Source organism: Girardinichthys multiradiatus, chromosome X (genome assembly GCF_021462225.1).
Source record: "Girardinichthys multiradiatus isolate DD_20200921_A chromosome X, DD_fGirMul_XY1, whole genome shotgun sequence".
Classification (NCBI taxonomy): Eukaryota; Metazoa; Chordata; class Actinopteri; order Cyprinodontiformes; family Goodeidae; genus Girardinichthys; species Girardinichthys multiradiatus.
Window position 1 is genome coordinate 30,557,197 of NC_061817.1, and position 27,171 is coordinate 30,584,367.

Consider the following 27,171-nt stretch of genomic DNA (forward strand, 5'->3'; position numbering starts at 1 on the left):
GTGAAGAGCCTTTTAAAAGCAAAGGTTTTTCTAAATTATTTCTGAGTATGCATAATACATGACCCTGGGAGAGCACGAAGGAAAGGGAAGGGAAGCAGAGAGCGAATGAGGAAAAGAAAGGAGCATGAAATCGCTCCAATCTCCACGTCCAAAAAAACAAAGCCTCAGTAATATATCCCCATCAAGTCCTTTTTCTTTTAAACCCTTTGCAATATCATTCACTCTCTGATTTTATCCACTTTCCCCAAACCTACCTCAATATCCTACCTGTACTTGAAAAGGAGCTGACCTACAAAGGTCCTGATAAATGTATGGTGTTTTTTTTTCCTGTTCATTTTGATTATTGTTGCCTACAGTGAATGAAAAACAAAAATCAGTTTCTCCAAAATTTAGGACATAACATTTCACCAATAAAGGATTTTTGATAGAAAAATGTTGGCAGTCTTAGAAATATGCCCATTTACTGCACAATATATGCACTAAATACATGGTCAGGGCTCTTTTGCATGAATTTCTGCATTAATTGAAAGTGGAAAGGAGGCATTCAGTCTGTGGTTCTGTTGAGGTGTTATGGCAGCCCAGGGTGCTTTAATAGCAGTCTTCTACTTGTCTGCATTGTTGTCTCTGGTGTCTCCTTTTCCTCCTGACAAAAGAGTGGTGAGTTTGCTTCCCAATCTGCACATTGATGCCACAGTCATTGAACCAGGCATTGGTACTTTTGACAGAATGAGCTTGTGTTTGATTTAGCTGGAAAGTAAAGTCAGCATCTCCTTAAAGCTTGTCAGAAGAGGGAGGCATGAAGCATTTCCTAACAGATGGCAACACGGACTTTGGATTTAATTAAACACAGTGGACCAACACCAGCAGAGGACTTGGTCCCTCGAATCGTCCAGCTTGGATTCTGTGCCTCCTGCACTTCCTCAAGACTCTGGGATCTTAATTTCCAAATGATATGCAACTTTTCTCCAAAAAGAGGACTTTGGACCACTGAGCAACAGTGCTGTCATTTTTTCCTCAGTCGAGGTAAGATATTTTTGATGTTTTCTTTGGTTCAGGAGTAGATTCTCAATAAAGAACACAACAGTTCTAGCCCATGCTCTGGCTACATCTGTGTGTGGTGGCTCTTGAAGCATTGACTGAAGCCACAGTCCATGTATTGTGAATCCCTCCAAACACTTGAATTGGCATTGCTTCACAATCCTCTCAAAGTTCCAATTATCCTTGTTGCAATGCATGTTTTTGTACCACATTTTTTCTTTCCACTCAACCTTCCATTAATATGCTTAGATATAGCACTCTGTAAACAGTCAGCTTCTTTAGCAATGACCATATGTAACAAACCCTCCTTCTGCCCACTTTGTAAGAACCACCAGCATCATTAAACTAAAGTGTTAAGTGAAAGCATGCAAATAACCCAAATCTGTGCAAGCAGGCAGCTTCTTTTAACAGATTATTTGATTTATTTCCATAACTTCTCACCTGTAAGGATTATGATTATTGATTAATTAATATTCATCAAGAATTATCATTTAAAATCATAATTTGAAAAAAAATTAATTTCTTAACCAAAAATAATTACTTACGAATAGAAATCAGAGATGTCCTCTGGTGTTGTGATTATGGGCTCAAAGCTCTTTAATAATTACAAATTATTAACCAAACCGCAAACTGTCACTGTTTATTCAACCACTTCACCGAAGGTAGGGAAACTTCAACCTTGTTTTGACAGATTAATCACTCTTGCACGAAATAAACACAAACGCTTCTCTTAATTAAATATATGAAGATTTATTGAAGCCAAATAATCCTGATATACCATTATTCTGGTCCAAAACCATCACCTAACTAACAAGCACCGTTCTACACAAAGGGAATAAAAATGACTACCTAACAATAATAATAAAAGAAAAACATATATGCGCATTTAGTGTCTATGAAGATCAAACCAGTAGTTTTATGGACAAAATGTGTAATTTGGGTTAAATGGAGAGAGAAGTTCTCCTGTTGCTGTGGGGCCACACCCCTTTAGCCCCAAACAGCTGATCGCCCCAAATCTGGACAAAGGGTCATAAAACTCTGAGGAACTCAGTGGAAAATCTCCAGCAATAAAACTGGAACAAAGAGTGGTCGGGCGAGGCCCAGACCGCAGTTGCTTTGACTGAAAAACTTTTAAAAGTCCAACTTCTAACTCCTGGCTGATTTGAGATCAGCCGGACAAAACATGAACCACGCACAATTCAGCAGCGCTTGCACACCAAATCAAAACACCACTCAGCATAAAACGCTTCACTCAGTACTGCATGCAACAAGTTAATACCTGAGATTAACTACTGGTGATCCTACATCACCTTAACTATGCCTCATCCTGCCCAGACCTCTAAATAAATGCACCTATCAGATGGATCAGATCTGAAGAAAAAGGGGGGACGAGGGGGGGATCACACGTCCGTGATCAAATTAAAGAAAAAAAAAAAAAAACGCATAGAACCTCTCTGGGTTTCCACCTGTGCTGGGTGTCGGCGTGGTCTTCGATCGGTAAATAAATCTCCTGATCTTCTCATATCAGACAGATTTCCAGCTTTCAAGCTCTTCCGGGAATGGCCTTGTGGAGCAAAAGTTCGCCTGCGAGCTTTTGTCTCTCCAGATATGCGCCTCCGTTGCGCTGTCCTTTGAGACAGGCGGGAAATGGCAACGAAACTCAGCCGGTTTATACTCCCAGTGACGTCAGCGCTGCGAAGTCTGTTGAGCTGCGCATGTCAAAATGTGCGACCAAAATGGATGGCCCCAACACACCTTTAGACTAATTATATTCATGGAGCTAATGCTCTGAGGCACAGGACCATGACCAAACATGCTGACCATGACCATGCACTCTCAGGTTATAAATGGAGTCGGATTATCTCAGTTTACTGCTCAACTCACATCTGATGATGTAACATTACATGCCTCACTTGCCGTTTGGATCTTTGCTAGACTGACCATGGAAATGATAACAAATGCTTAGAGAATGTGTCCAGAAATACCTATTGTTATATTGATTTGGTGTTTGGGTTTTATGTTCCTCTGTTTTCATACTTTTTTCTGTTGCTTATGTTCTCTAGGTTTTGTCATAGTAGTTCATAGTGTTAAGTTTTTTTTTGGTTTATTCTCATGTTCTTTTCTTTGTACACTTGGACTTATTTCTATTTGATCTCTGTTGGACTTTTCCCTTGGTCTTTTTGTGTCTTTGTTCAGCTCCTTCTGGGTTAATTAGTCTCCCTCCCTCAGTCTCCTTCTCCTACCTTGGCTTTCCTTCTGCCTCAGCTGTTCTCCATTTTCCCCTGAAAACCTCACATGCATTCAGTGTCATTCTCAACTAGCCCCTTAGTATGTAGGCTCACTGGTTCTCATTGTTCAATCCTTAATCCATCATTATGCTCATCCCATGTTCCTGTCTGCACATTGGTCCCACTCCAAACCCACACCACATAGCATCAATGTACAGTGATGTGTGACATCAGTCTTTTGTAATGTGCTATCAATGCAAACAAACAAGGCTAAGAGGACAGATAATTACCTCTGTTTTACATTCTTGCTAATTGTCTTAAAATCAATACATGGGAGGAATGGAAGTTAGGAGATGTAAAACACCTTAAAATAAATGAATTGTATGGTGCAGTACCGGTTCTCAAAGTGGGACATTTTTGATTAAGATCAAGGATTTCATTTGACTGCATTTATTAAGAAGAGAAAAATAATATCATGTTATGAATCATGTTATCAAGTAACAAACCCACTGTTATTATTGTTGTGCTTTAAATAGTTTGTACAACCACCTTTTGCCAATAGGACAGCATTTGGTTTTTTACTACTACGTTTCACAAGGTCGGAGAGCATAGAAAGGGATCTGTAGGCATTACGCTGTACACAAACCATATCTGTGCTTTCCTCTCTTCTGCTCATTCCATGGCTTCTATAGGATTTAGATTCGTGGACTGGGTTGATTATGGAAGAAGGTAGATTTTTTTGTCTGGTAATCTTTTTCTGTGTTGATTTGGACATACAGCATGTTTAAGGTTCAGTTGAAAGAACCACTTTTAATTTATTGTTAAAGTTCACAGAGTTTCTAGAGCCATTTGAAAAGCAAACGGCCCAGAGCATGATAGATTCTCCACTATTAAGTGGGAATACAATGTTTTGCCATTTAGTAATTGTCTGTTTAAACCATAATGAGAGTGATTATTTAAAAAATGGTAAACACATGGAACAGTACTGACCCACCCTAGTAGAACTGCCTGCCTACCAAATGACATCAAGAGTATATTGGCAACTCATCCAAGAGGTCACAAAAGAGTCCAGAACATATAAAGCACTGCTGACCTCACTTGCCTATGTTAAGGTCATCCATCCATTGTCTATGCCTGCTTATCCTTGCAGGGTTGCGGTGGGGCTGTTGTCTATCTCAAGCTGTCTTTGGGTGAGAGGAGGGGCACACCCTGGACAGATTGTCAGTCCATCACAGATGTTAAGGCCAGTATTTATGGTTCAACAATAAGACAGAAACTGTGAAAACTTTTATCCATGGGAGAGTTTCAAGGACCAAAAAGAACACAAAGACACATCTCACATTTGCCAAAAAACATTTTGATGATCCTCAAGACATTTGAATTAAATATTGCAGGCTGATGAGACAAAAGCAGAACATTTTGGAAGGTGTGTGTCCTGTTACTTCTGCCTTAGAACTAACACAGCCTTTTTAGAAAAAGTAAATCACACAGAAGGTCAACCATGGTGGTGGTAGTGTAATGGTCTAATGTTGGTTTGCTGCTTGAGAACCTGGATGACCTGCCTGAATTGATAGAACCATAAATTTTGCTTTCTAGCAGAAAATCTTAATGGAAAATGTCTTCCTCTCAGTTTGTGACCTTAGGCATAGGCTTAGGGACAATGATCTGAAGCACACCAGCAAATCCATCTCTGAATGGTTTTTAAAAATATATTGTGAAGGTTTTAGAGTGGCCTAGTCAAAGTCTGGACCTAAATCCAGGTGAGATGATGGGCCCTGATTTATAACAGATGTTTTATCCTTGAAAACCATCCAGTTTGGCTGAATTGAAGTAACTTTGCAAAGAAGAGTGGGCCAAAATTCCTCCACAGCAATGTGAAAAAAATAATTGCCAAATGTCACAAATTCTTGGCTGTAGTGTTCCCTGCCAAGGGTGGTACAACAAATTATAAGGGGTCAATTACTTTTTCACATGTGGTCATGTTGTTTGGATTGGATTTTTTCCTCTTAAACTATATTTAAAGTCATTATTTGTACTGCATTTTGTATTTACTCAGGTTTGGTTGTGACAGTCTGAAACACTTACGTGTGTAAAAAAAGCAAAAACAGAAGAATATTTAAAGGGGACAAATACTTTTTTCCACCACTGTAGATTAAATAGAATGTTTGTTATGGAAACTTGGTGATCCAAAAATAAAATAAAGCTTTTACAATTAATAATTTTTTTAATATATAAGCTTTTACATTTATTTAACACTTATAAGACGTGCAAATAGGTAAGAAATCTACTTTATAAGCTATGTAAAGTAGTTCCTTCATGAGAAATTTGCGGAGGTGTTTCGTATCCAGTAAGTCGGGAAATGTCCCCACAAGTATTACAAAGATGATTGGGGTAATATCGATAACTTGAAAAAATTCAAATAGATACTTTAAATTTAGCTTCCAAATTTCCGAGACGCTGTTGTGCTCCCTCTTGTGGACAAAAGGCAAAATTTTGTAATTGATTCCAAACAATGATATCACTTTATAAAATAAAACAGTTGAAGTCTGTAGAAAAACCGATCGTTGCTTGTTCTGGTTTTTCTGAGAGAATCCACTTTTTAGTTGCAAATACACAACAAACTGCGCACGCCAGCATCAACCTGTGATTGCGCGCGCATCGCCTGCTGCATTTAATTGTGAACATTCTTGCACGCGCCTGCATGGGCACGCGTAAGCGCGTCTACTGCGATTGCGCTTTTTGCACAGTGTTGAATTTGTCCCGCGGATGCATATGAGAGGGGAAGCTCTCCTCCCTTTCTTGCAAGCGCTGCAAAAGTGTTTCAGGATGCGAGACGGTGCACGCAGCGGAGGCGACACAAGCGGACGTGGGTGAATGAAACCGATTTTTGAGGAAAGGAGGACGAAAGTGCAAGGCGACAAACAAAACAACGGCACCTTGATAAAAACAGTCTTTCAACATTAGATCTGTTTTTTATTCTTTTTGGAGCGCACGCCCCCCTGAGCGCCAGAAGCGGAGGAGGTCTCTCTGTTGTTATTCCAGCAGAACAGTTGATCCTGAGCAGCCCGGCTCCAGACGCTGCTGTGCGCTGCCCCGGACGACAGCTAATCGACCACGCTCGGTAAGAATGGGTTGTTTTTACACTGAGGGCGCCCGGGCTCTGCTCTAAGTCTGGTGGATCATGTCAGGGGTACACGCTTCAGATACAGGACATTTTTTGGATCCTGCCATCAGCGCACTGCAAGCTCAGGGCGCGACCAACGCAGCGGGGATCTTTGGCGACGGGGCCGCGCTACCTCCGGCCCCTTCTCGGACGTACTTGGAGGTGTCGAGCGCTGCCCAAGGCTATGGGGCCGAAGGAGTGTATACCAATGGACGGTACCGGGATCACAGCAGCTCACGGATCGGGAGTGGCAGTCGTGATAATTCCGCGGAGAGAAGTCACGGAGCTGGAAACACACCTTGTGGTATAATGAAGGTTAGTGATTAAAGCTCCTCTTCTTCACTGTCAGTGATTTCCAAGGTTACACGAAGGAAATCAGTTACAAAGCATCAAAGCAAGCCTGACATGACTGTAACCATTCCGAGATATTAATGCTCAGTTAAATATTCAAGGTTTTGGAGTGCCTATTTGGATACATCGAGAAATATGGACAATTACAGTACTTTAAGTTCAGCAACTCTCTTCAGAAGTTTATCTTAGAGGAAAATACACGAAGAATGCGCAAAATGTTCAGAGCCCAATACCAGCAACCTCTAAATAAAAATATTAGAACCTATGGTTTCCACAGAACTTTTTTGTTGTTTTTGATTCACAAGATTTGGATTTCGCTGCATAGTCTTACAATCATGTAAATGTAATAGATGTTCACTCCCATTTTTGCAGAATCAAGATCAGTACAGACAAAAAAGTAAGAGTTGATGATGTTTAGAATATTGTTTGTCTATAATTAATCTACAAATGAAAGTTGAATCTGTTGAGTGATTTAGCTCAAGGGTAATCTGAGTTTTAATTTAGTGAGCTGCAGTACACCCTTTCATTTTTTTTAGCTCTTAACATTTATGATGTACAGAATCTGGCCTCTTTTTAAACTTTTTCTGAATATAACACTGACTTCCAAGTCAAGAGGAGAAGATCATTTTCCTTTTAGCCTGTCAGTAATGGACGATTATACTATTTTTAATGGCAGCCCTGCCCTAATTAGTGCTTTCATTTCTGGAGGTTAATTAACTGGTCTTCTGCAAACCACTGGCAAGACACCAAGTTTTTTCATAATTTAAGCTAAAACAAAATGCGCTGCTGTAACATTGTGCAGAATTTTGCATTTCAGATGTAGTTCACATAGCAACTGAAATAGCATATGTTGTCTTTTTCTAATTCCATGTCCGTGTTGGCAAAATCTGCCATCTTTATAAATCATCAAATGTACAAACTAGTGTCATTAAACACCTGTAGATTACTTTAATATGGTCTAGAACCTTTTTTTATATTTTGTTATGTGGCAGCCACATATTTTGGGGTATTTATGTGATAACCAACACAGAATAGTACATGATTGTGAAGGGTAAAGAAAATTATACATGGTTTTTAATTTTGTTTGCCAAATACAAATCTGTGTTTTGATTGCTAATGTTTTTATCCCCAAATTTCTTATGCCTGTAAATAAAATCCAGCGTAATAGCCTTCGGAAGTCACTAAATTTGCAAAAGTCTTTGTAGTTTGATCTTTATAAGTCCAGCTGTTTTGTGAAGGCCTTAGAGGTTTATCAGAGAATGTTATAGAACCAACAGCATCATAAAGACCGAGGAACACAGCAGACAGGTCAGGGATAAAGTTGTAAAGAGGTTTAAAGCAGGGCTAGGTCATAAAACAATATCCCAAGCTTTGAACATCTCACACAGCACTGTTCAATCCTTCCACTTTCAGTAGGGTGCATCTGCAAACCCATGGCTGTCACTCTAAGGTGAGGGGAGCTGTGGAGCCACAGCAATCCATAGCTGCAGTGGGAATATCTTTAGACAGGACATTACCTCCACACTTCACAAATCTAGCCTTCATGGAAGAGTCACAAAAAAGCCATTTGTTCAAAGCCATAAAAAGTCATTTTTAAAGTTTGCCACGAGGCCTGTAAAGGTCACAGAAAACGTTTGGGAGTAGGAGCATCCAAAAAGCCATGTGTTGTGAAAAACTAACACTGCACATCACTCTGAACACACCATTTCCTTCAGCGATACATGGTGTTGGCAGCATGGTGCTGTGGGAATGCTTTTATTCAGCAGTAATAGAGAATGATCTTACAGCTAGGTCACAAATTCAACTGGTTTGAATTAAAACACATTCAAGTTACAGTGGTCCAGTCAAAGTCCAGGACAAAATGTGGCAAGATGTGAAACTTAATGCTCACAAATGCTCTCCATCCAATTTGACTGCGCTTGAGCTATTAAGCAAAGAAGAATGAAAAAAAAAATCCAGTCTCTAAATGTCCAAAGAGACATACCTCAAAAGTCTGGCTGCCGTAATTGGAGCAAAAATTGACTCGGTTGGCTAAATATACGCATAGCACATCACATTTAAGAATCTTTATTTGTTAAAAATTCATGAAACTATGTATCACTGACCTTCCTCTTCACACTACTTATGCACTACTTTTTGTTAGGATGTAAATAGTTATGGTATATAGTTTTGCAAAGCAATTTTTAGTTCCATTGCGAAGCTCAACACCTGTAGTAAACAGCCAGGTTATGGTGTAATAAGTATTTCTAAACTTTGTCATAATAGTAAGACTGTTCATGTTGTCAGTATTTTTTCATTTAACTACCAATGTATCCTTGACCTTGATCGTTATGAGAGAAATTACAAACAGAAAAAGTGATTAGAAAAAAAACAACGCATGGTGGACTGACCTTGTAAGTGCCAGGTCATAATCGGCAGCCACAGTGCACAATTTCATTGTACAGGGGTGTAAAAGTAATTGAAGAAGCACTTTTATTTTTTGAAATAAAGCTCTAGGAATTAACTAGATGGCATACATTGTTTTGTTTTTTTACATTCACCTCACAGGAAAAAACATCCTCCATTAGGTTTGTTTTACACTGAGCTGTGTTATGGTGAAAGCACATTGTTAAATTCACCTTTCGTTGTGGAATTATTTTATGCTGATTTGTTAGGGATACATTACCAAATGCTCAGATGTTAGTAAACTAGCACTATGGTGGAGTTTTTATAGGCCACATTCATACCCCCAACATTTAACTGTTGCAAGAAGCAGAGCATATAGTTTGTAAAGGGTATGTTTTTACCACTTGATGTTGATCATACTTTCAGAGCTTCATCAGGTTGACCTGAATTTGAGCACTCGGAACAATGCAGTAAACATTAGTTTTAACAGGTGCCCACTGACTGAGCATTAGACGTTCAATCGCTCAGTGGAAAAGGTTCATGCATAGTTTCAATACACCTACTCGCATTTCATTCACACATTGCATGTGTGTTTGAGTAGCAGTTCAAAAGGTGAAGGGCTTGGTTCCATGGGAATAACGAAGCAAATGAGCAATCACACTAGCACATTACCTCATTAACTTGACCCTTGACGTGCAAATCTTGAAAGTGAAGAGTTTTGCCTGTCTGTCTCTTTAGCAGGCACCCAGCTTTGTCTTCTAGTAATATCCTCATCAGGGTGATGGTGTTATGGGGAGAGACTTTAAAGTGGCTAAATGCGAGATGTGATGCACTGTAAGGTTGGCTCCTTCTTGGCTTCAGGTGGCAGTCAAGAAGGAGAAGGAGGAGTTGGGGTTACCTTCACCATTGTCTCTCTTATCTCCTTTGTCTTTGCTCTGGAGTTAGCACCCTTTCACATGTAATTGAACAATAACTGTTCATTTACTGTAAATATTGTATTGTATGTAATGTTCGCAGTGACACATTTGAGCAATAAAGGCTTAATTAGTTGTGTCCCGATACCTGTATTGGTATCGTGCCCGATACTAATCTCAATTACCCTAACCACCTCAACTGAGTCCTTTTCATGCATCGGAGGAGAGGGTCTACTCTAAACTCCCCTGGGTGACTGAACTCCTCGCCCCATCTCTAAGTCCAGCCATCATACGGAGAAGTTTTCAATTGACAAATTAAATCCTCATTAGAGAACATGTTTTTTCATTTACTCATGTTATCTCTAACCTTTTTGATTACATGAACCATTTATGTTTGGCAAAAACAGAAAAAAAAAACATCTGTAAGAAGGAAGACTTTTTTACAGCAGTTTATGATGACTTGTGATGTACATTGAATATTTCATAACTCTGTGTGAATCTTAAAGATTCTCTGACACCTGGACAAGAATGTTGCAGTAGAAAATTTGTGCAAATGCATTGTCTTACATTTTTCCCTTTGCTTGTACTACTTCTGACTCTAGCTACTGATTCCCTAATGTACCATGTGACTGATCACCCTGAGGACACCTCAGTACCAACCTGAAAATAAACCACTCACTAACTACATAAGGGGATCATCTGGCATGCTTTATATACCTTCCTGCCTTTCTCACCCCGTTTAATGCAGAAAAAGAGATTCCCCCAGTAATTACATTTGATGTGATGTAATAAGGATACAGATAACAAAACTATGGGTGAAGTGCGCATCTTTGCTATGGGATTTCAAAGCGCATAAGTAATTCCCACGTCTCCTGCAGCCGCAAGCTGCACTCAACGCTTGGATATTTTTTGGAGAAACGGAGGACTGCACTGCGTAGAATAGAAGACAGCAGAAGATGTGAAATGGTGATTACAGACATCCTGGGCTGCTGAATCATCGCTTCCTGCACTGGATAGTTTCCACAAAGCAGCAAAAAACAAACACCTGAAATAGACCTCTTTGTATTTGAAATGACCCCTTAGCACCAAACTGTTTTTGTTTCAGTAAAGGTCATACATCCACAAGACACACAAAGCTCACAAAGCCCCAGTTGTATTTGTGGAGCTGGATTAATTAACGTTTCGGTGTTGTGATGTTAAGCTGTGAGAATGAGTGATTTAGCCTGTGAATTTCTTTGTTTGTCTTGAGAGTTTTTAAGCAGACTCCTTATATTATGTGGTGGACATGTTTTAGCTTCAATTTGCTGGGGTTTTAGACCAAAGTATAGAAAAGTGAAACCTTTAACAGGCCTGAGTGTTCAGGTTTTATTGACCACCCTGAGAGTTTATAACAGTAAAAACAATAGCTTGATCCAAAAATTTCACTTACCAAAGTGTCCTCCAGATGAATACATTTCTTTCAAACAGGACACATTCATTTGATTGGTTGCCACTCCTGCATGTTTGTGGTGATTCTCTTTTTCAGTTATCCTCAGGGAACCTGTGCAACAGTAATGACACTACAGCAGAGTAAGAATGCCTGTGTTTATGCTATTTGTCCATATGTCAGAGAAATAACTCTGGGTGAAATAATGTGTACAGGACTTTGATCTGGTCATAAGATGCATTACAGTCTTGTGGAATGGTCATAGCCCTTCAGCACGGCTGTTGTAAGGAAGAGTAATGCTCATATTTGTCAGGCTGATGTTATCCAGGAACAGGAGTCTGCTGGATGGGTGGGATCATACATCAGCAAGGACTGCTCCACCTGGCGTTGTTCATACATGTTGCTTAATGCCTATATATGGATCTTTCCCCTTGATCAAATTTATTGTCATGTCAATCTGCAGTGAGGCAGAACAAGAATGAAACAGTAATGAGAGATGGTGATGAAACCATGTGCAATCCTCAACGCAAAGGAATGAAAAAAGTTTCACTTACTGATATTGCTTTTTGACAATTTCAGGTTTTATAATGAATTTTTGTGTCTATCTCTTTAAATGAAGTTATTGTGCTATTCATGAGCAGATGATTAACTGACATTCTATTATATTGCAGTGTTAATGTTAGTGTTTACAGGATGTCAGGGGATGAAGCTCTGCTTCTGTACGTTTCTTTCATTACACATCTTAATTAAAAAGGGAAGTCAATGATGGTCGCAGGTGAATCCCGCACCAGTATTTGTAACAGCCTTGCTTTATTTACTCAGACAGTCAATGTGTTAGGTTTGCCAAATGGAGTCTCCATTCTGTCTTCATGTTCACACAGTTTCATTCATCTGTTCCTCCTCTCATGCTGCCTGGGGCTGTCTGATGGATTTATCTTTGTGCCTGAGATCAGAACGGGGAGAAAAGGATTAGTCCACATCAGGGTGCATGCACGTGTGCAAAAGTGCTTAAAAAATGGGAAATTTTGCTGGCTTCTTGCAAAGTACTACATCAGCTTCTATCACCTGAACAGATGAAAACTGGAGAAACAAATTATACTATTTGTCTTTGCAACCTGAGACAATGAAGTACAGTTTTAAAGCAAACTAGTAACGAGAAATAAGAGCAGAGATTTGAAAAAGGAAGAAAGAGGGGTAGAATGTGACCTCGGAGAGCCTCTGGATGAAGACAAATGCGATTCACTGTCATCACATCAAACACACTGCATGATAAACTTTATTTATATATGTCTATAGAACAACCTATGCAACCAAATCTTGACGCATTGATTTAAAAATCTCTATTTCTATAGTATGAGTTGACAACTAGGCTCAAACTTACATCCCAGCACTAAAAATACTTATCTGCAAGTAGAATAAGTATTATGTCTGACTAATAAGCACACCTTTATAAGTGTAACCACTGATAGCAATGGTATTGCTACCCGACCTCAAGACTCAAAAACCACACATCACAGATTCCACAATGTTGTTATTTTATAAATGAGGATGGAGCCACAAATTGAAAAGTTTGTATAAAAAACAATTTAGTAAACTCTAAAGACCCTACGTACATACAAAGTTTGGGATGCACAGAGAAATTATTGGATTGTCTGGGTGAAATCAGCCCTTTGGTCAGGTACTAAAAATTTATTTTTGCCTGAGAGTTTTTAAATGATACTATTTTTGCCGTGTCTCTTTATAATTGTTGACTCATGAGCACTGACATTAACTGAAGTTCTCACTGTGGTTTGCTTTGGACCACAGCTTTAGACGTGTTCCTTCTTAAGTTATTTTTGGCCACTTCATGTTTCAGACAGGTTCTGTTTAAAGGATTTCTTAATTCTACAGGTATAGCAATAATCAGGCCTGGGTGTGGGTTAATTCATGGTTTAACAAGAGGGATGGTTACTTTTGATTTAGGCCCAGGTTTGGTTTGCAAAGCTGTTTTCCTGTTATAAACTAAATCATCATTTGAAGACTGCATTTTATATTTCCTTAGGTTATCATTGTCTGATTTTAAATATGTTTTATAATATAGAACACATTTGTGTGAGAGGAAAAAAAATAGAAGACGTCGGTGAGGTGAAGCAAATTCCTTTCACAGTACTGTACATGTTTTGGGTTTTTTTGGGATTTATTAAGGGTAACTTGAAGCTAAACTGCGTTCTTCATGAACAGCTCAGGTTGTGTCTGTGGATTGACTTGATACAATCTGAGCAATGCTTTATATCTTCTCACCAATGTAGAGATGATAACTATTGGCACACTGGATCTACAATTGGTGTCATTTTTCTTTTTGGCCTTTCACATATGGCATAAAATGAAAAAAGTTTAAGCCTTGTAAAAGTAGAGGAAGAAGTTTGGTATGAGATCTGATTTGTTTGTGTAATATAATTGCTGATCACATAAGTGTTTTGTATTTTTCCGCCAAAAGTATTAGATTTAGAAGAGTCACAAATTTGGCTTGTTTCACCCCAGTTATTTTGTAATTTATTGCTTGGGGCTGCACGGTGGCACAGCACTGATGCCTTGCAACAAGATGATCCTCCTGATGTTCAACTCCTTTACAGTTCACCCCAAAGCTTTTACAGCTGTAACTGTGGCCTTCAGCCTGGTTTGCTTTCAAGATTTTGGACAGGCTGTTTTCTGCCGCTGTGTCTTCTCTGAAGCTAGTTGTGACCTGGTGTTTTCCTGCCCCGGGGTGTCTATTTGCAGGTTACAGTGCAAGCACAGGCATGTGACTCAAGCATTCCACTAAACAAACACACACACACACACACACACATACATACAGTTTATGTGCAGTATTTCACTGTTTGTTCACTGCAACCTAAACAAAATGCATATGCATATTTACTGACTGTGCCTTATTTGGTACTTTGCTTAATTAGATTAGCTTTTACATGTCTGCACACACTGTATATCCATTTTTTTTTTTTTTGCATGTGTGCACAGATGGTATTGGAAACAGATCTATACATCTGTTGTAATTCCAGTTTTCTGTCCAGACTAATCCTCTGATCTGCCAATGCTCAGACATTGAAAGTGCATCAGTTTGTTGAACCAGGTGATGCTATAGGGTTAAAATAAAAGATTGGGATGAAGAAAGAAGGAATTTCAAAAAATATGCCTATTAAATAATTCTTGGGGTTCGGTTTTACTGGTTTGGGGTAATGTATGGCTGTGATCCAGTGAAAGTGGGGTACACCCTAAACAGATCATTAGTCAATAAGCATCCGTAGAGAGATACATAAAGCAACATTGGACACTAACTCAAATCAGTTTCTAGTGTGTTAAAAACCTCTATGAGGAACTCTTGACAGAATAAAAGAAAAATGAAACATGCAAGGAAGGTTTTCTTTCTCTTTAAAACAAAAGCAATGGAAAAAAAATAATAATTGAGATATAGGGAACTGAAACTGCTTTTGTGACTGAAATCAAAATTAGTGACATAATTATGATGTCAAGCAACTTATTTAATATAAGGCTGAACCTCAACCACATTTTAAAATGTAAAACTTTAAGCAAAATTATTTAAAATCAAGCACCCACATAACACCAACTATGATGTATTATAGCTAGTACATAAATGATAAAATAAATAGTTTATGCTTCTGGGAATCCCCAAAAGCCAGCTTTTATCAGAAGATCTGTGTGTGGCTAAACATCAAACCTTTCCGTCTTTTTAGGGTCATTGTTTTCTGCAGATAAGATTGGAAATGGGCGAGGAGTTTAAAAAAGTATTCACACAATTGTGTACTTAGATAAGGTTGTTGTAACCATTCGGTGATACGGTATTGAGACTGTAATTCAAGAGCTCTGGAATGCATCCAGCATCATATCAAGCTTCGTGGTAAATTATATCTGATAAAGTGCCATAATGGAAGATGGGAAACCGACCTCTCATTTTTAGCGGCTGATAAAATCAGAGACAGGTCTATCCATGGTCTAAATGTGATTGGTCCTTTTGATGGGTCATTTGAAAGCAATTGATTTGAACTGTGATGTAAAAAAACATTTTTTTTCAACAGATTAAAGGTATAGTTATTAGGTTAGCCCTTTACTTCTAACACAAAGATGTCTATTTTACACAAGTATTTTACTAATGCTGTTGCATAATATCACATCCCAATCAAAAGCAGGTCAGGCAGAGTAAGTGCCTATAAATTCGCAGCACATTACAGCTCAGTATAAGAAAGCTACACGTCATGAGTTTTTTGAGTTAGGTAGAAGGTACATGACCTTAAAGGTATCTGCAACCCAAATCCATTTTCTCCAGTTCCTTAGTTTGTGTCATGATGACCTTAGATGAGTGCATGCAGGGACAAGAATGGAGATAACTGTGAGGTCCTAATTGATTGTTTAAAAAGGTCAGCTACGCATGCAACAGGAAAGTCAGTCGCATCATCAGAGAGAATTAAGGTCAGTGTGTAGCTTTGATTGGGTTTGGAAGAACAAGTGTTTCTATGTGAGCAAGGTAATTGATAAATCACAAATAAAAGGAAATTTTTTTTAAATGTCATAGTTTTATCCACAAAAGAAGGACCTGAACAAAGGTTACTGCAATTGCCAGATATTTTTCATAATGCTCAGCAATTCATCTTCCAGTAGACCAAATAAGCAAAATGACACTTCTGTGAAGGACTGGAACAACAGGTTTAATTCAATTTTGATCTAGAGTTTGATAGTGAGCTCAAGATATGGTTTCTAATAACTTCAACCAGTAAAGGAAGATGTTGAAACTGGGCAATAAAGATCCGAGCCAGTCAAATTGTAAGATGAAATGTTATCACCATGTTAATTTTGCAATTATTAAAATAAAGCTTCTGACGAGCATACCTTCACTTCAACATTCAGTTAATGTAAAAGCTTAAACAATCTTCTTTTCTCCACAAGCTAAGCTCAAAGCTTTGTCTTTGACTTCTGTCTTTCTGTTTTTAGAGTGTGCTGATAATGCTGAGATTGACTCACATTACTCATCATGGTGCACCACTGTGTATTTTTTTATTTATTCAGAACATTTCTCATATAGAAACACTTGACCTCGCATCGCCTATATAATCTGAAAAACCCTAACAGTCCCCTTTAAAATATTACCCATGTAAACAGTAACCAAGACTTCAAAACTAAAAGCAAAATAAGGTTTATGGATTTGCTTATGAACTGAGCATTTATGTATTTGATTTCTGTGGGGTGCTTTTAATCTTGGCCAGAACATCCTTGTAAAAGAGATTAATAATCTCAATAGATTTCTTTCCTGGAAAAATAAAGGTTAAATAAAAATAAAATAAGTTGGAACTGTGTTTTTGTACTTGCCTGTGATGAATAATCGTGTTGTATATGTTTTTATCCGTGTGTCAGTATTATTTTCTCCATAAAATTTGCTTTATTGAAGGGGTACCTTTGTTGTGTAAGTGTCAGTGATTTTACATATGATTTAGAACAAGATAAGAACTTCATTGATTTCACCGGAAATTGTTGTGCCAGGGTTTCAATACAGAGGAACGAACACAAGAAATCAAGCAATATATGAGATAACATAATACTGTGAAATAATAGAGAAATATAAAATACAAAATAGCATATGTAAAATATTCAACAGATAATGTGCAGAACAGATAAGATGTGGAGAGCATTTTATTGAAATGCATCTAAATTGTTATTGTTCTATGTGGAAAAAGAGGAGGATTTGAAAAGGGTGATAGCCACAGGAAGTAAGGACTTCCTGTGGTGTTCTGTAGATCACCTCTGTGGTCTCAGTCTACGACTGAAGGTGCTGTGGTGGCAGACCAATGTGGCACGTACGAGGTGTGACTCATTATTTAGGATGTGTTTCCTCAACATCCTTTGCTCAGACACCTCTGCCACAGACTGCAGTTCCACTCCCAGGACAGAGTCAGCTTTCATGATTAGCTTATCGTGCATCAGCTATCTTCACCCTGCTTCCTCAGCGCACCACAGCATAGAAGATAATGCTGGAGACCAATGATTAATAAAACATCTGTGGTAAAGTCCTGCAGACCTGAGTCTCCTCAGAAAAAAAGGTGACTCTGCCCTTTTATGGATTGGTGTTGACCGTCCAGTCCAGTTTACTGTCTATGTGGACCCCCAGGTACAGTCCACGATGTCCTCCTCAGTACCCTTGATTTTGATTGGGTCAAACCCTCAACCATCAGTTTGAAGGCTAAAATGCAGGAGGGAACTATAGAAGCTATAACTCCACAGTCTCAATGTTCTGAAATCTTTTACAATCTGTATGACGTTAGTTTTTATTATCGTGCCAAGTATACAGCCCCTATACTGTGACAGTGCAGAGTGGAGGGAAACAATATTGCTTTACTCACGGGGTAGCACTAAACACGCAGCAGACAAAGAACAAGACAGGTCAGATAAAGAGCAAAAAAAGAAATGCAGCAATGCTACTTTTTATGAAATAAAGTGTGAGGAGATCTGCTGTTTTCCAGTTTGGATAATTTATCTTTAAGTTCTTGTCATCTTCTTTTCTTCTGAGTGCACAGTTCTGTATCGCCTCCTCTGAGGCAGTTGTAGAAACTATACATCTCTGAGTGTAACAATGTGCTGTAGCTGAGCTAGAAACAATATGAAAATGGAGACGTTCATATTGGCATGGTCCATCTGATGTGCATTCATGGATGCAGAGGTATGTTCAGGCCTGAAATTGTATAGGTACAGGGGTTGGACAATGAAACTGAAACACCTGTCATTTTAGTGTGGGAGGTTTCATGGCTAAATTGGACCAGCCTGGTAGCCAGTCTTCATTGATTGCACATTGCACCAGTAAGAGAAGAGTGTGAAGGTTCAATTAGCAGGGTAAGAGCACAGTTTTGCTCAAAATATTGAATTGCACACAACATTATGGGTGACATACCAGAGTTCAAAAGAGGACAAATTGTTGGTGCACGTCTTGCTGGCGCATCTGTGACCAAGACAGCAAGTCTTTGTGATGCATCAAGAGCCACGGTATCCAGGGTAATGTCAGCATACCACCAAGAAGGACGAACCACATCCAACAGGATTAACTGTGGACGCAAGAGGAAGCTGTCTGAAAGGGATGTTCGGGTGATAACTCGAATTGTATCCAAAAAACATAAAACCACGGCTGCCCAAATCACGGCAGAATTAAATGTGCACCTCAACTCTCCTGTTTCCACCAGAACTGTCCGTCGGGAGCTCCACAGGGTCAATATACACGGCCGGGCTGCTATAGCCAAACCTTTGGTCATTTATGCCAATGCCAAACGTCGGTTTCAATCGTGCAAGGAGCGAAAATCTTGGGCTGTTGACAATGTGAAACATGTATTATTCTCTGATGAGTCCACCTTTACTGTTTTCCCCACATCTGGGAGAGTTACGGTGTGGAGAAGCCCCAAAGAAGCGTCCCACCCAGACTGTTGCATGCCCAGAGTGAAGCATGGGGGTGGATCAGTGATGGTTTGGGCTGCCATATCATTCCCTTGGCCCAATACTTGTGCTAGATGGGCGCGTCCCTGCCAAGGACTACCGAACCATTCTTGAGGACCATGTGCATCCAATGGTTCAAACATTGTATCCTGAAGGCGGTGGCGTGTATCAGGATGACAATGCACCAATACACACAGCAAGACTGGTGAAAGATTGGTTTGATGAACATGAAAGTGAAGTTGAACATCTCCCATGGCCTGCACAGTCACCAGATCTAAATATTATTGAGCCACTTTGGGGTCTTTTGGAGAAGCGAGTCAGGAAACGCTTTCCTCCACCAGTATCACGTAGTGACCTGGCCACTATCCTGCAAGAAGAATGGCTTAAAATCCCTCTGACCACTGTGCAGGACTTGTATATGTCATTCCCAAGATGAATTGACGCTGTATTGGACGCAAAAGGAGGCCCTACACCATACTAATAAATTATTGTGGTCTAAAACCAGGTGTTTCAGTTTCATTGTCCAACCCCTGTACCTGTTAAAGGCTGCACCATAATTGAGAGAATACCATGGGAGAGTGATGGAGGGAGGATAGGTGGAGTTGAATTTAGAGAAAAGTGGACGGGAGGTGAAACAGAGGAATCGAAAGGGCACTTTAGTGTTCTACAGCAATATACCATTAGCACCTTTAGTTGGCAGTAATCCCAACCAACAGGGATTGAAATCTTTTCCCTGCAGTCAAGAGACAAGGGATGCAAAAAGAGAGTTACCTGTCATAAGTGAATGGAGAATATAAAGTGAAGCCAACAATTTACATGTAGTTAGGCCACAACAGGGTTTCTTCTCTTACTGATTTGATCACAAGTGGACATTTTTAGGTAGGCATTCACACCTGGTGTTAAACCTGAGTTCATGTGATTTCTCTTTTGTTATTGGACTACATTAAATACAAATTAAATACCTGCAACTGAGAATTATTTACTTCTCTGAGCTCTGACAATTCAAATGTTAACATGTTTTGTCACACCATCTTTGAGCTTTTAATCCGCAATTTTACTGTCTCACTAATAGCTCCTCCTGAGCAGTTCTGTTGCAATATTTAACATCTTTGCTCTGACCCTTCGAGCAAGTATTTCTCAAGAAAGTGCTAGAAAATATAACGCCCAGTCCTCTACAGACAGAAAGGACCAGCTGACACCATAGCAATATAGATGATGTTTAGTATATGGGTACCCTCAAAATATATGTGTTGCCAATTTATCAAGGAGCTGCATCAGCCTCGACTGAAATCTCTGTTGAAAAGGATGTTGATTTGAAAAACAGAGGAAGTATTAAAAACATCCTGTTGCTTATGTAATGATGCACATTTGAACTGTAAATAGATATATGCATGGGTGAAAACAACAGCGTGCATAATGTAGTTTGATGTTTCCTGTCTCCTCTCAATATGATGTGAATGGGTTTTTTGTTTAAGACAAAACAGTACTGTAAAAAATAAGTATTTCTTGCTTTGCTTTTGTGTTACATATCAGTGTTCTAGATCTTAGGTACCCTGTAAATGGAAAAACAAATTAGTGTTAAAAAAAAACATTTAAAAAATGTAGGCCAATGTAAAAAGGACTGCTCCCTAAACCTAATAATTGGTTGCAAACTCTCTTCATGATCACTGAAATTTACTGAGGCGAATGAGGTCTGGAGTGCTTCAGATGTTGTTCTGAGTACTTTTGTGACCTCCTGGATTAGCCATTGATGCACTACTTGATTAATTTTGGTAGGTATGCCACTCCTCAGTTTTCTTGTTTCATGTGTTCTTACTGCCACTGCATTAGAGCCTTAGTAATGGCTTTTTAACCCTTTCCAGACTGAAACATGTCAGTGACCAGTGTCAGACCAGTTCTATATAAGTGCTTTTCTTATCTCTACTGATGAAGATGTAGTCAGGCTTGGGTGTGGCTTGTGAGATTGGACCAAAAAGATGTGGTTAATCACAGTTAATTTCTAATTTAACAAGGACTGCAAGTGCAGTATATTGTTACACAAGGCCATATTGGTTTGGATACCTTTGGTTACCTTAATAAATGAAATCCTCATTTAAAACTGCATTTTGTATTTACTCTTGCCAGATATTTGAGTTGGCGATCTGAAACATCTAAGAGACAACAAAGTTAAAATTGAAAAATTTTATAATAGGGGAAATAATTTTTCACAACATAGTGTGTACACCCAACATAAGGATTTAAAGCTTCATTTTAAAAATAGTCCTAAAAGCACATCAGGAAATAAACGTATTTTGGATTTATTTCATACAAAATCTGTCCTGCATTCTGAAGGATCTACCCTTTTTCAAATTGCCTGCTTCATCTGTTTTCTCAAAGACATGTCGAAGTAAAGCTCTTTGAAGGAATGTATCTGTCAGATTTCCTGATTTGAAGTCAGCAACACTACCACCATATTTACAGACTCCTGAGTTCCTGCTCAGTGGCATTCAGGAGGAAATTCTGTAGAGCAGCTCTTCAAATAATTTTTAAAACAGAACTATTTCAGCTTGCAGCAAAAAAACAAAAACATAGCAGAATAATCTTCAAAAAGGTGTTTGCATCTTTCAACAGAACAAGCAGATTTTTCAGCTTGTGTACATGTGTACCAGCAATATTAAAATGAGGGTGAATTTCCTCACAAACCAGGTGCATAGACACACACCCAGTGCCACTGGTCCACCCTCACTTACGTAGCAGAATAGCTTGCCATCCAGTCTTGCGATCTGCTCAGCTCATTTCCATTGTGTCGGTAGTTAGATCACCACAGACTCAATGGAAACCATCCTTTCAACACCTCTTAGGTGTGAAATATTAGGATAGTAGTCCTTCATTGGAACAGAAGACACCCTGGAACTGTTAGCTTCAAAAATGTCACCCAGGGGAATCTGTGGAAATAGGTAGAAAAACTCATGATATAAGGGATGTAAACTCCTTTATACCAAAGTGGAATTTTTCAATCACTTCTACAGTGTTAGGTGTTTGTGCTCCCAATGTTAGACAGCTTTTTAATAAGTTGTTGGATCACAACATATATATATATATATATATATATATATATATATATATATATATATATATATATATATATATATATATATATAAATATATATTATAAGTGTGTGTGTGTGTGTGTGTTATAGCTTGATAGTGACAAGAATAGGTTGTCAGATTTATTCCTGTACCTGTCTGTTTTTTGTTTTTTTTTTCATTTTGTGGTATTTGATATGGATCACTGCCCAGAGGGACACCACATCAGGAAAAAAACATTATCAAGAAAATATGGTAGCTGGCTAAGGGCACTAAAGCTAGGATCTGATTTAAAATCTCAAATTCTGTGCTAAACTAGAAAGCTATATAATTTGGGCTGCATTTGGTAATCTTAAATTAAAAATCCACACATTTTTGGACTACATAATCCTGCATGGAACAGATTTTCGTTAGAACACAGTTTATGATTAGAAAACTTAATTCTGTTTGAGCAAACACAAAAAGTGTGTTTCAATGTTTTTTGCATGAAGATCTCTTTAGATTGAGACAAACATCAAATCTGCAATTCATTGTCTGGGCTAACTGAACCGAATCATTTTACAGGGATTACAGTGTAGTTTTTAAAACAGATTTTGACAAACCTTTAATCCATTTGTGAAAACAATAAGATGCCTATTAATCTGAAAGAAGTATTATCTCTTCTGCATCAGATATGTTGTGAGATTTAAAGGTATTAGATCTGTTTGAGTTGGGGGCCAGAAAGAGGGACTGGCCCAGAGTACTTTTCATATAAGAAACACCAATCATTAGGTATCTAAATGATTTATAAAATCATCAAAGGCAAACATTTACAAGAAAGATGAATAATGTACCCTTTTTTAAGATTCAGTTCAACTCTCATACTTTGTCTTATCTGAGAGAAATTTTTTTCTTTCTTCTGCAGCTGTTGTTACCATGCCCAGTTTTAGTTCTGAGAGGTGTAGAAATATTCAGGCAAAGTAGTAAACAAGACAAACAGAGCAGACAGGGGATGTCAGTCATCTCCATCACTCCAGATAATTAGTATTCACACTGTATTCACAAACCACACATGCTGGGAATGACAAAAGTCCTTTTAGCCCTCCATATGTGTGAGTGTGAAAGTGTTGCAAACAGGTGGATGGTACTCCTGCTGCCTGCTTTTTTGTTTATGTTGCCTGGGATTGTGTGTGGGGAGGATACAGTGTGTATGCGTTTGTGTGTTTTTAACACTGTGAAAAATGGTGGTGTAGCTTTACGCATACCTGCCATTCACAAACCACACTCCAGGATCCCACAGTCGCATGATATGTGTGTTTGTGTGTGTGTGAACACTGGGTATCCTCAAAGCTCTTCTAGGAACCAGCAAAATGACAGTGAAAATTAGAATCACAATCAGACAGCTTTATTGCAAAGTTTGTACAGACAAACAAGGAATTTGACTCTGGTACACTTTGCTCTCAATAATAAATGTACATATACAGTACAGACCAAAGGTTTGGACACACCTTCTCATTCAAAGAGTTTTCTTTATTTTCATGACTATGAATATTGTAGCTTCACACTGAAGGCATCAAAACTATGAATTAACACATGTGGAATTATATACTGAACAGAAAAAGTGTGAAACAACTAAAAAAATGTCTTATATTCTAGGTTCTTCAAAGTAGCCACCTTTTGCTTTGATTACTGCTACGCACACTCCTGGCATTCTGTTGATGAGCTTCAAGAGGTAGTCACCTGAAATGGTTATCACTTCACAGGTGTACCCTGTCAGGTTTAATAAGTGGGATTTCAAGCTTTATATATAGGGTTGGGACCGTCAGTTGTGTTGTGCAGGAGGTGGATACAGTACACAGCTGATAGTCCTACTGAATAGACTGTTAGAATTTGTATTATGGCAAGAAAAAAGCAGCTAAGTAAAGAAAAGCGAGTGGCCATCATTACTTTAAGAAATGAAGGTCAGTCAGTCCGAACAATTGGGAAAACTTTGAAGGTGCCCTTGTTGGAGGATGAGCGAGTCCTCCTTCCTCAGCTGCTCGGCCCCTCCCACCCATATCCCAACAGACTGGAGACGGATTGAGGAGGAAAGGCAAGAGGATTGCATTTCCCGGAGTCAACGCTGCATAGGTGATATAGAAGCCTGGTAGTGAGCAGTAAGTCATAGCTATGAATGAGCATCTCCACAGACTCTTCCCTCCACTTCAAGTATTGATTTAAGTCTGTCAGGAGTTGTGATTGGACACCTAGATGTGCCAGTGCCACTTGTGTGATAATAATATATGTTGGAGCTGTTGTGTTTGTTGCTATTTGCAGGCTTGTGTTAAGTCAATTGCTACATCCTTTATTGATAGAGCTGTGTAGTGAGAATACATTGAATGTGAGACATCCACATTAGAAATATGTTATTTACCCTCTTGGGACTATCAAGTTAAATATATAGATTAAGGGTCTAATCTTCAAAGATTCCAAATAAGGAGCGCTAAATTGCTTGTGCAGAAAACAAATTGCAGGGGCAATAAGTGGCCATGCTGGGGGTGATCTACAAAGACTGCGTGCGCAATGGATAACAGGTGCATAAGTGGTTTGGACCGCCCCACTACTACTGGCTGTCATCATGGACAGTTTGGGAGAGCAGAGTGGCTGTATAAGAAAGATTAAGTCTGAAGTGTTGGAGGTAAAAAAATAAAAAATAATAATAATAAGAAATGTTATAATGCACATTTTAAAAACATTTAGAAAGATGAAAATAACAGGTGAAGATGAAGTTAAAGGATAAAATATCAATAATACCACCCATCCACCACACCCCACCACCCTAGCCTGTGAAGCTGTTAGCTTTCATTGTATGACGAGCAGATTGTCGGAATAGAGGGATATTACTTACTTCACTTAATACAAACCAAGGTAGGCCCGTTATAACACGTTTATTTAATTCAACAGGAATGTGCTACGTACGGAGCCTGTATAATCTATAATCTGAGCCACCTTTTCTGGGATATATAGAAGCACCTCTCTGTGCATCCAAACAACAACGTTGTGATGTTGTGCTGGAAATATAATGCTGCAGTTCCAGAATGGCATTGCCAGATAGATGATATCGCTATGTTTATTTCTGACATTCAAAATATGTTGCCATGTGTACAGTAGGTTCTCTCTCTCTGTTGTCTGTCACTGTACCTATACCTCCTTGCCGCAAAAATGACTGACATTTTTGCGTGCCAGTTTGCACCTGCCTTTTAAAAGTGCTAAATATAGACACAGAAACTGCACCCGCAATCTGTTTCAGGTTTGATAAATCGTGTTGCCGGAGGTGCACACCCTCCTCCTGTAAATTTGAGTGTTCTGGTGAACGCAAACACACTAAAAAGGTTGTGCCCGCTATTCTGCTCATTTTACACACGCAATGCAATTTGCACCTGGTTTGTAGATCAGCTTTGCACACACAATCCAGTTTGCATGTATTTCTATACATGCAAACTTGAAGATCAGGCCCTAAGTCCCTAAACATTGATTTGCCACATACATTAAGGGCCCTGACTTTAACCAGCACAATACAAAGAGGATCACAGGCTTAATACAAAATGTTGTTAAATGGATTAATATTTCAATAATTTTGAAACTTTTTCTTCATCATTGACTGATTGATTTGCAAGTGTACGTGTACATTTTGAAACTTTGTTTATGATTCTCCGTGTGTTATTTTATATCCCAGTTGTATGAAACTTGGCCAGGATTTGTTGTTTACTGTGGCTCATTGGCGAGTTCCTGGTGGCCAAGTTACGATTTGGGGGACCCGGCTGTGCCAAGCCCAAACGAGAGATGCGAGGACATCCCCCAGTGGGCCTACAACTGAGGAAGAGGTCTCTGACCGTTGTTTTAGCCTATGGGCCGAACAGCGGCCCACAGTACCCGGTGATCTCAGACAGCACCCCTCTCAGGAACGCCGTCCTTTTGCTGGGGAAACTTTGACGCCTCCCTTTGGAGGTGTTTCAGACACATCCCACCGAGATGAGGCTCGTCCCCTTGGGCTGCCCCCAGAAGAGCTGGAGCAGGTTTCTTGGTGTCTCTACTGAGACTGCTGGCCCCGCAACCCAGTCCCGGATAAGTGGAAGATGACGAGTGCGAGTTTGAGTAATCCTGACATGATGAAATGTTTTCCCCATGAATGCCCAATCAATCTAAGCCTTTACTTTCAAAACAAAGGAGAAACAGGCTGGCTGGAGTGTGGCTGGAGTCATCAGTTTCCCATCAACTACAATTATAACCTCATATTTTTGATAAACTAATCCTTACATGAATGTGTCTCTTGATAAAAACATTGAAAACATTAAAAGATATCCATAAAAAAGAAAAAAACTATAGCTATGTTTAAGTAGCAGAAAAGATCGGATGAGTTCAAAGTAAAGAAAAAAATTTAATTTATTATTTGTATCACACTTTTGTTAGAGCAACTGATTTTGACCTGAGGATAAAAAGTGTTTTTTTTTTTTTAAATACACTGTCGTTACTCCAAAGTTGATGCTGCATCAAAATCATTGTTGTTATTAGTTATTGACCTAGTCATGGCTATAATAACCTCATCTCAAATATTCAAATATTTTTTGGAAGGTTTCCCATATTTTTTGTTTTTCCCCAACATAGAAATCAGGGGTTTTCATGATAAAAAGAGCATAAAAAGTATCAATAAATAATAAAATCACTTGCCATTATGTTCAGTAAATTAGAATACAACCTTTAAGCAGGATATACTTTTATAGTTTTATATACGTAAGTCCACATTACTGTATTAAAAATAATTTTTACTGGTCTGATGTAATATTATAATCCTAAGTGTAATGATTTTATTAGCTGTAAGTGGAAAATCATCATAATTAACAGAAATAAAGGCTTGAAAACATCAGTCTGTGTGTGATTAATCGATATGATGTTTCACTAAGTGAGCAGAGTTACTGAAAAAAATAACTTTTTAGTAATATTCTAAATTATTGAATATGGCTGTATATTAGTAGGTCTGAAGCAGCTTAAACAAATTCTTGCATTGAAAGTAAAAAAAAAAAAAAGGACTAAGATTTTTATGAGATCATCCATTTTTTGCTGAAGAATAAAGGTGCCTCAAGGGTTGGGGGCACATGTCTCTCCTACTTTATTCCACAG

The 27,171-nt window shown here is 38.7% G+C and overlaps 1 protein-coding gene across 1 annotated transcript in view; it reads left to right on the forward strand.

The window, feature by feature from the left end:
- The first annotated feature begins 6,316 nt into the window (after window positions 1–6,316).
- Window positions 6,317–27,171, forward strand: part of LOC124863347 (inactive phospholipase C-like protein 2) — an 85,482-nt gene continuing 64,627 nt past the window's right edge. Inside the window, exon 1 of the mRNA XM_047357696.1 lies at window positions 6,317–6,744. Coding sequence (XP_047213652.1) covers window positions 6,448–6,744 — 297 coding nt within the window. The 5' untranslated portion in view covers window positions 6,317–6,447. The remainder of the gene's footprint in view (window positions 6,745–27,171) is intronic.